The 16,984-nt window shown below is 36.0% G+C and overlaps 1 protein-coding gene across 1 annotated transcript in view; it reads right to left on the bottom strand.

Moving 5' to 3' along the window:
* Nucleotides 1-16,984, bottom strand: part of UBR1 (ubiquitin protein ligase E3 component n-recognin 1) — a 143,251-nt gene that overhangs the window by 91,728 nt on the left and 34,539 nt on the right. The window contains exons 5-6 of the mRNA XM_008574027.1: nt 5,663-5,793; nt 3,577-3,715 (exon numbers count right to left, since the gene is read on the bottom strand). Of these exons, the coding sequence (XP_008572249.1) occupies nt 3,577-3,715; nt 5,663-5,793 (270 nt within the window). The remainder of the gene's footprint in view (nt 1-3,576; nt 3,716-5,662; nt 5,794-16,984) is intronic.

Below are 16,984 nucleotides of genomic sequence, written 5' to 3'. Positions count from 1 at the left end.
TTCCTCAAAAAATTAAACATAGAATTCTCATATGATCCAGCAATTCCATTTTTGGATATAAACCCAAAGGAATTAAAAATGAGGACTCAAACAGATATTTTTACATTCATGTTCATAAAAGTATTATTTACAATAGCCAAAATGTAGGAACAACTCAAGTGTTCATCAATGGAGCCCAAAGGAATTAAAAATGAGGACTCAAACAGATATTTTTACATTCATATTCATAAAAGTATTATTTACAATAGCCAAAATGTAGGAACAACTCAAGTGTTCATCAATGGATGAATGGATAAACAAAATGTGGTGTGTGTGTGTACACACACACACACACACACACACAATATTATTCGGCCTTGAAAAAGAAGGAAATCCTGTCATATGCTATAACATGGATGAACTTTGAGGACACTGTACTAAGTGAAATAAACCAGTCACAAAAAGACAAACATCACATGATCCTCTTATATGAGATATGTAAAACAGTTAAACTCTTAGAAAATAGAGTGGTGGTTGCCAAGGGATGGGGAGATGGGATAAAAGGGAGGTTCAGTAGACACAGTTTCAGTTTTGCAATATGAAAAGTTCTAGAGATCTGTTGCAAAACCATGTGCATATAGTTAAACACTACTGTACTGTACACATAAAAATTGGTTAAGATGTTAACTTACATTTTTGTGGATTTTACCACCATTAAAATTTTTTCATTTTAATGACCAAAAAAATGGGATGGAAGTAAATCAATTGGAGGGAGGCAATTTTTTCAAAATACATGGGTCTTTCTTTCCCTTCCTCTTCTCCATATACCCCCAATTCTAATAATTTACTAGGTTTGGGCTGGTATGTCTACTTTGGAAAAAAAATTCCCAAGTGATTTCTAAAAGGTTCCCTTTATTCTCATCCTATAGCTGAAAACAGAATTACAAGTATAAATCTTTATAGGTTTGTCAAACAGACTGACTGCAACACAATCTCATATAGCCAAGAAGTACATTTTTCACCTTAATATCGTATACAACATTACCTAATGTCCTATTTTCCCTTTTGAATAAGGATGCATGTATGTATGTATGTATTTACTTGGTGGCTATTTATTTATTTATATGGCGGCTGGCCAGTACAGGGATCAAACCCTGGACCTCGGTGTTACCAGCACCATGCTCTAACCAATTGAGCTAACCAGCCACCCCCAAGCGATCATTTATTAAAAAGCTTTTTTTGCATCACATTATAGAGACTTGGGACTCAAAAACAAGTCAACCCACTAGTAGGTAGGTTAGCTGTAGCCACGAGCCTTCTCAATTTTAACTGTAGAGGAGAGTAGTAAAGAAAAAAGTAGGGGAAGGTATAAAGGCTAGGAAGAGATTGGACAAAGATTTGGGATACCTAGATCTTTCCATTCTATTTGAAAGCCAACAAAGCCCAGTCCCATGCTTTCCCAAGCCAACTCTTCTAGAGAGTCGGTTTGTCATACCAGCATGTGTTCTCAGAGTCCTAGGATCATGGTAGCTCACAATAATACTATAGAAATACTGTATCTTGATTTTGACCAAGATTTTCTCTTACAATCTACGTTAACTTTGCACATAGATGGCAAAATGTGGACTGGGAAAGACTACCGTTACATTTTTAAAATTTTCCTGAATGTTTTCTTTCATAATAATGGCAGAGAATAATTCTCTGAAGGCAGAAAACAATCTGACTCATCTTTCACCTCAAACTGCCTTTAGTGAAACTGATGTTTAGTGAACTGATTCAGAGTACCACATTTGAAGAGGATCTTTGACAAACCAGTATTTATCCGGGGGGAGGCGTGGAGAGAAGGAAACAGAGCTTGACCAGTATCAGTTTATTATCACAAGACAAACAGTTGAAGAAAATAGAAGAAAGCAGCCATAAGAAATTATAAGATTTCTTAAACTATTTGAAGGGCTTTCTGAAAGAAAAAGATCTTTTCTGGGTTGTTCTAAAAGAAATTAGTCTGAAAATACATGGACTCATATTTTGGCTGAACATAGAAAAAAAACTTTTTTTTTCTAAGAATGAAAGTTGTCTAACAAGCAGACAGAGAGAGAGCCAAACTCTCTAAATACTCAAGCAGAAGTCAGAGGACCATTGGCCAGGGATATCTTGCTCTCAATATGAGGATGACCAATTTCAGTGGTTTTCACTTGTTAGAAATGAACTGCATAACCCACATAAAACCTACTAAAATTGGAATCTGCATTTTTAGTAAAATCTTCATAGGATTCACATGAAAACTAAAGTTTGAAAGCACCGTTCTAACCAGAATTCTCAGGTACTTGGAAAGGGTTATAGGTGTGCCAAGATATTGATCCTCTTCGTCCGCAAGGTACTAGGCACAGGTTTATGAAATAGAAATAAAAATGGTATATCTCAAAGGGTTGTTCTCAGGATTAAACAAGATATTACACATAAAGTACACCATGTCTGACACATGTAAATGCTTGGTAAATGTTGGCTAATATTATTATTTTTAACTGTTCATATCCTTTTATTTATTTATTTTTTTACTTAATTTGCCCTTTCATTAATGATATGCAATCACATAGACATACATAAGTAGCACAAAAAAGGAAGTTAAACACCTGCTCTAATTCTATATTAAACCTCCTGCTTAAAAAAAAATACACAAGGGGGCCGGCCCGGTGGCGCACTGCTACAGTGAGCCGCTTGGGAGCGCGGCGGTGCTCCCGCCGAGGGTTCGGATCCCATATACAGACCGGCCGCTCACTGGCTGAGCGAGGTGCGGGCACAACACCAAGGGTTGCGATCCCATTGCCGGTCCCGGTCCGGTACGGGCGTGACACTGAGGGTTGCGATCCGTTGCCGGTCACGAAAAAAGACAAAAAAAGGAAAAAAAAAAAAATACACAAGGAAAATAAAGAATTTTGAGTTAGTAATGTTATGCTGCTTCTTCTACTAGATTACACTCCTCTCAAGGGCAGGGATTAGGTTAATGTTCCTTTTATATACCTGTATCACCTGAAGAATCCATTTTGCTTCGAAAGGATGTTAAATAAAAGTTGAGTCACAGAATTAATATTTTTCCAAAATTAATTTAAATAAACCACATTAAAACCTCAGAAATGATCAACTTTTCATAATTCATGCATTTATTCATTCATTCAATGAATAATTATAGGAACAGATGAAAGTTGACCTGACATTCTTACCTATACTTTGTCAAACATATTCAGTAACTTTCTAATTATTTAGAATAAAAGAGGAAAGTTATAGTTATCTAAAACTATAACACATACAAAAAGTCAAAATTCCAACTGATTTACCTAGGACGTAGGGAATAAATGGAGAGAGGATCATTGTACCTAACATAATACTAAGGCACTTGGCAAGGGCTCAGTTAACACCTGACTGCCAAGAAGCTGATGTAAGAGAGCAGCATAATTCATTTTTTATTATTTATTTATTTTTTTGGTGACTGCCCACTACAGGGATCTGAACCCTTGACCTGGTGTTCTCAACAACATGCTCTCCCAAGTGAGCTAACTAGCCAGCCCCAACAGCAGTATAATTCAAATGGAGACCACAAACCTCTTTGTCTATGGCAGTGGTGTGCAACTGGGCCTCTGCGAGTTCACAGTCAAGAGCTCTTTGTAGGCTGTATATGACATGGTCATATGAATGGTGTTCATCATTGAAAAGAACACAATAGTATTTTTCATTTTTCTCCCTGTTTTAAAAAAAGATATATATTCAGATACTGCAACAAATAAAGGAAAAAGTAAAAAGTAGACAAAAGTAATTAAAACGTCTGTGCTGAAGCAACACCATGTAGTTTCCTATACGTAGAAAAGTAACACTATAATACTGACACAGGAAATGATTTTAAGAGGTATACTGCCATGGGATTTTAAAAACCCTGATAAAAAATACTGCCTTTTCCATGTTTTTCCTCCAATTTTCCTTTTTACTTTCAGAAATGTCAGTTTAGTGGCAGTCTGTCTTTAATACAGGTGGAGTATCCCTAATCTGAAAACCTGAAATCACAAATGCTCCAAAATCCAAAACTTTTTGAGCACTGACATGACACTCAAAGAAAATATTTATTGGACACAAAGCTCTTAAAATGTTTAACTGACATTATCACCTATTTGAAATTAAAATATCTGTGGACACAATTTCTCGTAAACTTTATTTCCAAGCAGTTTAAGGCCCAGAAAGAGTCAAAATAATACATTTATATGTCTATAAATTAAATTTTGTAATTCTCTCTCCCTCTAAAAACAAAACAAAGAAAAAACCCCAGTAAACTCAAAGAATGGCTGTATTCAGATTTGTGCTTCAATTATGTTAAATTCCTAATTTCTTCACAGGTAGAAAAATTCTCATAAGGTTCAAACTGTATTTTCATATCAGATCCAGAATTCTTCCTTGCATCTGTGAATTAAGAGCAAATATTACTGTCACTTAAAGATTTATGACTATTTGAAATTGCTGAGGGGGCCGGCCCGGTGGCGCACTGCTACAGTGCGCTGCTTGGGAGCGTGGTGGCGCTCCCGCCGAGGGTTCGGATCCCACATACAGACCGGTTCCCGCTCACTGGCTGAGCGAGGTGTGGGAGCAACGCCGAGGGTTGCGATCCCGTTGCCGGTCCTGGTCCGGTACGGGCGCAACACTGAGGGTTGCGATCCGTTGCCGGACACGAAAAAAGACAAAAAGGAAAAAAAAAAAATTTTTTAACTGCTCTAATGTCCTGATACATATACTAATACTAAAATATTAAATAGTCAGTCACTTTCAAACAGCACATTTAATAAAACAGCACATTGAAGACTTTTTTGCACTGTGGATTATAATTCAAGAAAATGTTTTTCAGTGGCATGTTTTCCAGAAGGAATTTTAAACCAAGGACTTGTACATTAGAAAATCTCAAGAATACCTTGACTTGAAATTCTTTAAATGATTGGCAAACTATAGGAATCATTTGACCTGAATTTTGCTTAAAATGTTAGCTTCTATAGACAGAAAATTTTGACCAGCTGCCAAAAAAAAAAAAAAAAGAAAGAAAGAAAGAAAGAAACCTGGGTAGAAATTGCTGAGTTTCAGCTAAAAAATGTTAAATCCCTACAATTTCAATAATTCTAGATACTGAAGCACGAGGGAAAGGGATATTTCCTCATTCCCATCATCGAACTTTTCTTCCTCAGTAAAAGGGTTAAAGGCCTGGGCTAAAGACCTAGGCTAAAGGGAGACACACTGTTCTGAACTCCCTACCTTCGTCACAAACCTCTTGAAGAACCTGGAAGTTGGTCTAAGCCAGGACCAAACTGGGCAATTTACTTATATACTAGGATGAGAGGCTGCTAGATCCCTATAAATCATTTAGAACAAGACCCCAAAATGTTGATTTTTTTCCCTAAAAATTCTAAAAAAAACCCAATTGGCTCTTTCAGCTTAACTTCTCTATAGTGCCTAGCAAAGCATCTCATATAAATGGACATTTAAAAAATAAAAATTCCTGAAAAAAATAAAATTAAAAATGAAAATATTCCTGAGATAATTCTCTATTATTCATAATGATAATAAGGTAATCAGTAAATAACAAGAACAGTTATTCAACACTTATTTTGCAATGTAACCGTAACTAAAACTCATCCCTTTCGACAATTTTCCCCACCTTATCTGGAGTTCAGGAGGCAGTTCTTTTTCCTCTTCCCATATAGTCATTTCTACAATGTATTTTATCACTGAAGGAAATATTTTCCTGGCTTGGGCAATTACCTCTTCGTTTAATGGACAACGTGGATTCTGTAAGGAAACAGGGAAAAGCATACAAGACTGTATACAAATAAATGGATGAGGAAGATAATGTTATTATTTTAAAATAATCACTTTAATGAGTTTATTACAGCATCCTCCAGAAATAAATTCAAGTTGAGCTCAAGAGGACTGCTATTCACAAGAGTTTAGCTTAACCCTTTGTGGCCAAGTTGGAGCTACAGGTGACAGAACGGAAAGAAGGCAGAACCATTGAGCCCCCTTTAGTGATACTCTCCCTATGTTCTTCTCTGCCTTTCTGAGTAGCCTAATTATGACAATATCATATAACAATTAGTTATTCCTTATAGCTTTTAAAAACTTTCCTCATAATTTATTTCAACAGATCCTTATGGCCATTCTGTAAGAAGGCAGAACAGGTATTAATGACATTTAAAAGGAACCTAGCCAGTCACAAAAGGACAAATACTGTATGACTGCTCATATGAAGTATCTAAAGGAGTCACAATCATAGAAACAGAAGGTAGAAAGATGGTTTGCCAAGGGCTGGGGGGAGGGAGAATTAGAGTTTAGTGGGTATAGAGTTTCAGTATTACAAGATGAAAATGTTCTTGAGTTCCGTTGCACAACAATGTGAATATACTTAATACTGCTGAACTGTATTCTTAAAAATGGTTAAGACGGTAAATTTAATGTTAAGTATTTTTTAACCACACACCAAAAAAAAAAAAGGAACCCATTCAAGGTCAAAGAGTCTATAAATAGCAGAAGCTAGACTAAAACCTGGGTCTTTTGACTCCCACAAAAAACAATATTCTTTTCATTACAGAACATTAATAAAAGTCTTGTCAAACCAATCCATTATAAAATGCATTTGAATGCTCCCCATGATAAGCCTTTAGGGAATGCAAACCAAAACCACAGTGAGATATCAGTTCACACCTCCTTGGGTGGCTACAATAAAAACTGTGGATAATAACAAGTGGTGGCCAGGATGTGGAGAAATTGGGATTGTTACACACTACTGGTGGAAATATAAAATGGTGCAGCCGTTCTGGAAAATAGTTTGGCAGTTGCTCAAAATGTTAAGCATAGTTACCTCATAACACAGCAATTCCACCCCCAGGTATATACCCAAGAGAAGTAAAAACCTATGTCCACACAAAAATTTATACACAAATGTTCATAGCAACATTACTCATAATAGCGAAAAAGTGGAAACAACCCAAATGTCCATCAAATTATGAATAAAGAAATAAAATGTGGTATATCTACACAATATAATATTATTTGGCCATAAGGAATGAAGTACATGCCACAACACAGATAAGCCTTGAAAACATTACGTTAAGTGAAAGATGCCAATCACAAAAGACCACATACTATATGGTTCTATTTTTTTTTTCAACGTCCAGAATAGGCAAATTTATAGAGACAGAAAGTCTTAAATGGTTACCTAATGATGGGGAGTTGTGGAGAAATGGAGAGTGACTTCTAATGGGTACAGAGTTTCTTTATGGGGTGATGAAAATTTCTATAATTGACTGCAGTGATGATTACATAACTGAATATACTAAAAAACCCACTGAATTGTATATATTTTAAATGGATAAATTTTTTATGGGTATGAAAATTACATCTCAATAAGCTGTTTAAAAAAGGGAGTAAACAGAAAAAATATAAAGTAGGTCTTTAAGACAAAAAAAATTCAGTAGCAACTCAGAATAAGGCTTTAAACATCAAATTTTAATCTAGGTTCTATAGACTGTACTAATAAACTGTATTTATTCTGTGTTTACCAAACCACTAACCTACCCACTTACTCTTTAGCATCTATTCTGTCTCCCTCCCCAAAGCTTCATGATTTCAATTGTTTACCCTCTCTTCAACTTGTCATCTTTTTTCTGGAGATTTTGCTCAGAAGCCTTTGTTAGAGAGAGATAAAAAAGAGTCACAGGCGGGTCCAAGCACAGTGGTGTTTACAACTAAATTGATCACAACCAGTTACAGATTTCTTTGTCCTTTTTCCACTCCTACTGCTTCACTTGATGTGAAAAAAAAGGAAAAAAAAAGAATGCTAAGGTACTAAGACCAATATTGGTCCACTGCATTCCTGTTTCTTATCTTTTTTCAGCTCAACATTTCCTTTCTTCATATAAGTAATCTGAGGTGAAGCATGCAGAGAAACTACTCATTTCTTCGATATTGTATCAGAAGCTGATTTCTTTGGGAGAGATCTGGGAGTATGTAAGAAATCTTCAAGAAAAGTATTTATAACTTAGAAAATAAAATCCTAGAGGGAAAAGAAGGGTTATAACCTAAGTGAAAACAAAACAAACAAACAAACAAACAGATTCTGTAGTTAAATAATTGGGAAACACTGGTTTAATCAAACATGAAAAAGGCTTCTGCTGTAAGACTTCTCAGAGCGTTTACTATGCTAATGTGTTTGTAACTGTCCAGGGCGGCAACGTGTGCAGCACTTTACAGGCTTGCTTGATGGTGGCATCTGTGAGGTTTGCTCCAAGGACATCTTTGGGGCTCCATGCAGTATTCTATGCACAGCGCTGCCCTGTCTACATGGGGCATCCCGTGTACTCCTTATAGTAACTCTATCATGCAGTGATCATCATTATAAACTGCATTTACATATAGTGGAGAGGATCCTCTCTTCAAAAGATATGCCAAATGCTGGATGATAGGCTATTAGTATCAGCCAGGTCTGGTTACACTTGGTAAATCCCAACTGGGCCTGGCACAAGGCCATGCACCTGGCAGAGTATGGATTTCACATTCACCAAAGTAGGATAAACAAAATACGAAGTATACAGAACTGTTTGTGCTGCTGAACTGATTAGTTATATGCTAGCCATAGGTGCCCTTCTCTCACATCCAGATCATGAATCATTTCCAGAATATCCAGATGTACCTTCAGGATAAGTCTGAATAACCAATAACTTTCTGAATCTAATTATAAATCCAAAGAAATCCAAGATCAGGTTAGTTTGGGACTGAATTCAGTATTCTGAGGTCCTATGATTCAGAAAAACCCCAAACAAACTGGAACCCCATGGCTGGGGGTCAGGGGATTGGTTTTATAAACTCCCTAAGCCAACTTCCTCAGCTACTTTTAAGTTCAAAAATGTTATTCTGGAAAGACCAGTTATGAAATGAAGAGGACATAAAAATCAAGTTACAAAGTACCCTCTGATTATATGCCAAAATATTCCAATATGCTTTAAAAAATATTGAGAGGAGGAAATAAAAATAATCAGAATTAAAAGAGCTCTTAAAACAAAACAATAGAATGTACCAAAAGGGTTAAAATGGATAGAATGTTTCGGCTAATGGACACTGATCATAATTAATCAAGTAATAAACACGATAAATATTTCTCAAATGAAGGAATAATCATTTGGGATCAGGACAAGTAAATGAGTAAGAAAGAAGAGGCAACTGAAAAATAGAGTGCTAAATGATAAAGTGGGGTAAAATGCTAACCCAATAGGTGAATGGGAAATGGGTCTATGTGTATTCTTTGTAATATTTTTATTTTTGCAATTTTTTGCAAATTTGAAATTATTTCCAAATTCAAGCTTTAAAAAAAATGTGCTGATGCCCAGAAACTAGAGATCTGAATTTCAGGCCCAAGTCTGCCACTGGCTAGATAGGCAAACCTGAGCAAGTCATTTAACTTTACTGAGGCTCTGTTTCCACATCTGTAAAATGGGGCTACTGTGTCTACCTCATAAAAGTAGTAATGATAATAAAATGATATAATGCATGTGGAAGAACTTTTGTTAAATCTAAAATATTACACAAATGAGAGGTGTTATTAGTATCAGAGTAAGTACAAATAATGGGAAAATAACTAGATATTGAAAGTATTGGTGATGATGATGATGATGATGATGATGATAGCTAACAATAACAGTTAACATTAACTGGGCTCTTGCAATATGCCAAGCATATTCTAAGACTAAGTACTCTACATGTATTATCACATTTAAACACCACAGCCCTGTGAAGAAGATGCTAATATTTCCACTTTAGAGAAAGAAACTGAAGTACAGAAACGATGAATAACTTTGCCAAAGTCACAGAACTTTGTGGGGTTATAAATCAAACTAAGAACACCTGTCTTAGTGCCTGTGCTATTGTGGTCTACTGCTTCTACTCAAGAGAAAGGAAGATGTTTTAGTTCTCCAAATATAATTCTTGCATTTCTTTCCCTTTAGGATTTTGTAAAATAGGGTATAATACACACGTGATTGCTCTCATCGCACAGATATACAGAATAAAAGGGGGTTCTTAATGATAGACCATTACCCATTGTGACATATTGCAATAATTTTCTTAGTCTGTCACTTACCTCATGACTTAGTTATTAGTTATAAAGAAGTTGTAAATTTTTGTGGACTCAAATTTGACAATCTTTTCCTTTGTATAGCTTCTGAAATTTTCAAAAATCTAACAAAGGACCATTTGCTTCAAGTTTTTTTTTCTTAATTCACCCACATTTTCTTCTAATAAGTTTATAATTTCTTTCTTCTCTAAAAAAAAACTTCAAATCTTTGACATTTGTGGAATTTATCTGATATTAAGCTTTTTTCCCTCAAATGGACAGCCAGGTACTCCTACCAATCTAAAATGATATCTTTTTTTTTTCCCTTTTTGTCTTTTTTTGTGTCCGGCAACGGATCGCAACCCTCAGTGTCGCACCCGTACCGGACCGGGACCGGCAACGGGATCGCAATCCTCGGTGTTGCTCCTGCACCTCGCTCAGCCAGTGAGCGGGAACCGGTCTGTATGTGGGATCCGAACCCTCAGCGGGAGCGCAGCTGCACTCCCAAGTGGCGCACTGTAGCAGTGCGCCACCGGGCCGGCCCCCTAAAATGATATCTTTATCACCACGTTGGGTTTAGATTCTCTTCTATTCCATTATCTACTGTCTGTTCGTGTACCAAGAGTCACATTGTTTTGATTACTACAGCTCTCAAATAAATTTTAAAATCTATTAGGCCTATTCACACTCATAACTCTTCTTTCCAGCTTTTCCTGGCAATTCTCGTGAATTATTTTTCCAGAAGAACCAAGTTAGTGTGTCAATTTCCCCCCCAAAATCCAGTTGTTCTTCTAATTGGGAATATACTAAATTTATAGATTAATTTTAGAAACAATTATCTTTGTAATGCTGAATTTTCCAATCCAAGAATAAAGTACGTCTTCTAATTTTTTTTTTTTTCTTTTGCCCAGGGTACAGTTTTAAAGTTTTCTTAAAGCAGAGCTGGCATATTTCTTCTTGGTTTCCCTATGTATTTTATCATTTTTGATGCCATAATGAATGAGATCTTTTCTTCCATTATATTTTCTAAAATGTATTGTTTGTAAGGGCATTCAAGAAATAATTGCTGGATTCATTAAATAGAAAAACTAATGATTTTTAATATAAATTCTGTAACCAATAACTGGACTATACTATAGCTTCTAATTCTTTATCAGTTAATTTTCTTGAGTTTTCCAGATATACAATTAAGACTATTTCACCTCCTTTATGTACCTTAGTTCATTCTATTTTGTCTATGTGATTGACAGTACTTCAGAACAGTGTTAAATAACAGTAACAATGGTCCTTTTATCTGGTCTCTACTAATAATGGGAATACATTAGTGTTTCAACTTAAGCATGATTTATGGCTTCCATTTTGAGGCCAATAGCCCTGAAAGAAATTGAGAATGCTATCAAAGAGTACAATCCCAAATGTTTCACAGGTGAATTCCAAGAGGGGTTCATCCCAGGAATGTAAGAATGGTTACGTTACATTACTCTTTTATACTTGATTTTACCTGCTAACGTTTTATTCAGGATTTCAGCATAATAATAATTAATAAAAATGACCTGTAATTTCTATATTTTGTCATATCTGAGATCAGTATAATGTTGGCTCTCTATAACAAATTTGGAAACTACCCCTCATCCCCAGCTCTGGATCAATTTGTATGCTTTTGTTATTTGTTTGGTGTTTAGCTAATTGAGTGATTTTTTAATTTTAATTTTTCATCTTTTTGTTAGTAAAATTTTTAAACAGAAAAATAGAAAGACCAGTATAATAAATATACCTTTACTCTAAATTTAATAATGTAATATTTTTCCATATGTGCTTCATTTTTTCTGTTCCTAGTATTTTAAGGTAAAACATAACCATCGTGACATTTCACCCCTAAATACTTTGATAAGTATCTTAAAAAAGAAAAGGACATTTTCCTATAAAATAATAATACCATTATTTCATCTAATAAATTATCAATAACTAAATATCATCTAATACCTATACCATATTCAATGTTCCTAATTGTCCCCCAAATCTATTATAAATATGTGCCGAGAACAAGATCCACACACTGCATTTAGTTGTTATGTCTTTTAAGTAATTTACAGCTAAATGAATCTGATTGAACATCTAAATGAAACTGTTGAGCTCAGGTGTTAGAGCACCGTGTTAAACAGGAAGGTCAAGGGGTCCCTGCACTGGGGGGAGAAGAAAAAAAGAATCTCCCGTTCCCACCTCAGCTTTTTGTTCTTTTTTTTTTTTTTTCCTTTTTTTCTTTTTCCGTGTCCAGCAATGGATCGCAACCCTCAGTGTTGCCCCCGGACCGGACCGGACCGGGACCAGCAACGGGATCGCAACCCTTGGCTTTGCTCCCGCGCCTCGCTCAGCCAGTGAGCGGGAACCGGTCTGTATGTGGGATCCGAACCCTCGGCGGGAGCACCACCGCGCTTCCCAAGCGGGGCACTGTAGCAGTGCGCCACCGGGCCGGCCCGAGCTTTTTGTTCTTCATGAAGGAGACCTCGCCAGTTTTCCTATAAAAAGTCCTACATTCTCAATTTATTTTTAAATGTCCTACATTCTAAATTTATTTTCCTTCAGCTATTGTTTTTCTTATCTATCCTCCATATTTCCTATAACCAGAAGTTAAATCTGAAAACTTTATGAAGTTCAGGTTAAACATTTTAGCAAGAATATTTCATAAGTAGGGCTATGTAGTTAAATTTTTTAAACAGCTTTACTGTGATATAATTCACATACCATCAACTCACTCATTTAAAGTGTACAAGTCAATGGTTTTTAGTATATTCACAGATACATCAACCACTACCAGAGTCAGTTTTAGAACATTTTCACCACTTCAAAAAAACCCACAAAACCATGGGCTGGCCCGGTGGCGCCCGGTGGTATATGGATATACCACATGTTGTTCAACCATTCATCATTTGATGGACATTTGGGTTGTTTCCATATTTTGGCTATAATGAATAAGGCTGCTATGAATATTCACATTCAAATATTTGTCTGAAAGCCTGTTTTCAATTCCTTTGAGTATATACTCCACATTTAACCATTTGAGGAATTGCCAGATTGTTTTCCAAAGTGGCTGTATCATTTTATATTTCCACCCCAGCATATGAGGATTCTAATTTTGTCACATCCTCTTCAACACACTTGTTATTATCTGCCTTTTTGATTATAACCACCTTAGTGGGTATGAAGGGGTATTTCACTGTGGTTTTGATTTGCATTTCCCTAATGACTAAGGATGTTGAGCATCTTTCATGCAATTATTGGCTATTTGTATTTCTTCTTTGGAGAAATGTCTATTCAGACCCTTTGCTCATTTTTTAAATTGGGTTGTCTTTTATATATATTGAGTTTTAAGAGTTCTTCATAAGTTCTACACATAAGTCTCCAATCAGCTATGTGATCTACAAATATATTTCTCCTATTCTGTGGGCCGTCTTTTTACTTTCTTGATAGTGTCCTTCAAAGCACAAAAGTTTTTAATTTGATGAAGTCTAATTGATCTATTTTTTCTTAATTCATGCTATTGGTGTCATATCTATCAATCTACTGCCAAATCTAAGGTCATGAAGATTTACTCCTATATTTTTTTAATGAGTTTTATAGTTTTAGCTCTTACGTTTAGGTCTTTGATGCATTTTGAGTTAATTCTTTTGCATGTAATATCCAGTTGTCCTAGCAACACTTGGTGGAAATACTATTCTTTCCCATTGGATGGTCTTGGTACCTTTGCCAAAAATCAGTTGACCACAGGTATGCAGATTTATTTCTTGGCTCTCAATTCTATTCCATTGATCCATGTCTATCATTATGCCAATACCACACACCATTTTGATTACTGTTGCTTTGTAGTAAGTTTTGAAATAGGGAAGCAGAATCCTCCAACTCTGTTCTTTTTCAAGATTGTTTGCCTATTCTTGGTCCCTTGCAATTGTATATATATTTTAGGGTTAGCTTGTCAATTTCTTTAAAAAAAAACAAAACAAAAAGCTCCAGCTGGGATTCTAATAGGCATTGCATTGAATATATATAGATCTATTTGGGGGTATTGCCATCTTAGCAATATTAAGCCTTCTGATTCAGAAACATGGGATGTTTTTACATTTATTTAGATCTTTAATTTCTTTCAAAGGAGTTTTACAGTTTTCAGAATATAAATTTTGCATTTCTTTTATTAAATTTCCTAAATATTTTACTCTCTGATACTATAATAAATGGAATTGTTTTAATTTCATCTTTGTTCATTGCTAATGCATAGAAATACAAGTGATTTCTGTAGAATTACCTTGTATCCTGCAATCTTGCTGAACTTGATTTGTTCTAATAATTTTTTATGGATTCCATAGGATTTCTACATACAAAATCATGTCATCTGCAAATAGAGCTAGTTTTACTTCTTCCTTTCCAATCTGGATATCTTTTACTATTTTTTCTTCCTAAATACCCTGGTAGAACTTCCAGTACAATACTGAATAGATGTGGCAAGAGAGACATCCTTGTCTTGTTCCTTTTCTTAAAGGGAAAGTATCCAGTGTTTCACCATTAAGTATAATATTAGCTGTGAGTTTTTCATAGATGCCCTTATCTGGTTGAGGAAGTTCCCTTCTATTCTTACTTTGTTAAATATTTTTATCAAGAAAGGGTACTGGATTTTGTCAAATGCTTTTGCTCATGTAGTTTTGTTTTTTATTCTATTTGTATGGTATATTACATTGATTGATTTTTCTTTTTTTTCCCTTTTTGTCTTTTTTCGTGTACGGCAACGGATTGCAACCCTCAGTGTCGCGCCCGTACCGGACCGAGACCGGCAACGGGATGGCAACCCTCGGTGTTGCTCCCGCACCTCGCTCAGCCAGTGAGCGGGACCCGGTCTGTACGTGGGATCCGAACCCTCAGCGGGAGCGCCACCACACTCCCAAGCGGCGCACTGTAGCAGTGCGCCACCGGGCCGGCCCCTACATTGATTGATTTTTCAAATGTTAAAACTAAGTTTTACATAATATAGAGAAGCTTATGATACTGTATCATTCTGCTATTAGTGATGATGTTAACATTGATGACTGTTTTCAGATGATGACAGTAGGATACCTCCACTGTAAAGTTTCATTTTTTCCCTTTTGACTAGACAAATAATCTATGATAGGAAATAATTTAGAACCATGTGAATATAGTTCCTTGTCACACTATGTCTTAATGATTTAGCATCCATTAATGATCCTTGTCTGAACTGAATATTTTCTTACGGTTTGTAAAATGTTAGTTTTTCTAATTCTTTTTTTTTTTCCTTTTTGTCTTTTTAGGTGACTGGAAACGGAACAGACCCCTAAGTGTGGCGCCGTACCGGACCGGGACCGGCAACGGGATCGCAACCCTCGGTGTCACGCCCGCACCTCTCTCAGCCAGTGAGCGGCCGGTCTGTATGTGGGATCCGAACCCTTGGCGGGAGCTTCGCCGCACTCCCAAGCGGCGCACTGTAGCAGTGCGCCACCGGGCTGGCCTAATTTTTCTAATTCTATCATCCCTTCTGTATTAGCTAGCATTCCTCTAAAAAGAAGAGCTTTTCTTGATGAACTAGGAATATGTAGTTACCACGAAATACAATTCCTACTGAAAATGCAGAATAAATGTTTATTTTAATCCTTTTAATTACCATTTTTTAGAGTAAGGAATTGATGTATAGCTACTGCCACGGTGACTAGAAGGTTTTATGTTACTAGCTCTCATTTAAGGTTCATTAAGAACTCATGGATTTTTATATATTCAATATGATTCAATTAATTATAATGGTTATTTATTATTATGTTTCGGATGCTCCAATTACCCAACAAAGGTCAATGGGAGTCTTTTCACGCTGGGTCCTAGGTTCTTCTGACACAAATCCATCCACAGAAGCTTTCCTTATACATTTCCTAACCCTGGCCTGGAATCAGGTATTTTAACAACAAGCCCAATTTCTTTTAGTGGAGAATGGTACTACGGAGCTCGACATCCAGGCCCTTGCGGTGTTCACTGCTATAGGAGTATTTGGAACAGTTTAAAAAGTACAAAACGTATTTATTCCTTGAAGTTTTGAAATGATTCATCTGTGAAGCTGTATGAACATGGCATTTTTGAGGAAGCACTTTCTTGTGACCATTATATGAATTTTTTCAATGGTTACTAAGTTTTCTCTCTGCTTTTGAAAAAATTATGTCACTTTATATTGTCTGATAAAATAATTCATTTTTAAATGTATTTGCAGAGAGTCATTCAAAGAATCTTCATAGTCCTTTTAATTCCTTCTGTATCTATGGTTTTATGGTTATTTTCCCATTCTCATCTTTGACTGTCTATATCTGAGCTTGCTTGCTCAAGTTTTTTTTTTTTTTTTTCCTTTTTGTCTTTTTTCGTGACCAGCAACGGATCGCAACCCTCAGTGTCGCGCCCGTACTGGACCGGGACCGGCCATGGGATCGCAACCCTCGGTGTTGCTCCCGCCCCTCGCTCAGCCAGTGAGCGGCCGGTCTGTATGTGGGATCCGAACCCTCGGCGGGAGCGCCACGGCACTTCCCAAGCGGCGCACTATAGCAGTGCGCCACCGGGCCGGCCCAAGTTTTTTTTTCTTGATTAGGATGTATCTATTTAATCTATCTGACTTTTTTTTCTTTAAAAAAAGCAGTTATTGAATTTATATGTCAATTCTACTGTTTTCTAATTCATTACATTCTTCTCTTATCTATTAATTACTTCCTTTTGTTCTTTTAAGCTTATATATTATTTACTCTTACTTATTCATCTTTTCATTGTAAATCCATTCCTTCTTTAGAGAAACTATCAAATCTTTAACTTCTCATAGGTGGAGAAAAAAAGTATCAGAATTCTAAA

Source organism: Galeopterus variegatus, unplaced genomic scaffold, assembly GCF_000696425.1.
Source record: "Galeopterus variegatus unplaced genomic scaffold, G_variegatus-3.0.2 Scaffold984, whole genome shotgun sequence".
In the NCBI taxonomy this organism is placed as follows: domain Eukaryota; kingdom Metazoa; phylum Chordata; class Mammalia; order Dermoptera; family Cynocephalidae; genus Galeopterus; species Galeopterus variegatus.
The sequence above is the reverse complement of the archived record's forward strand: the minus strand, read 5'-3'. Positions and strand labels throughout refer to the sequence as shown.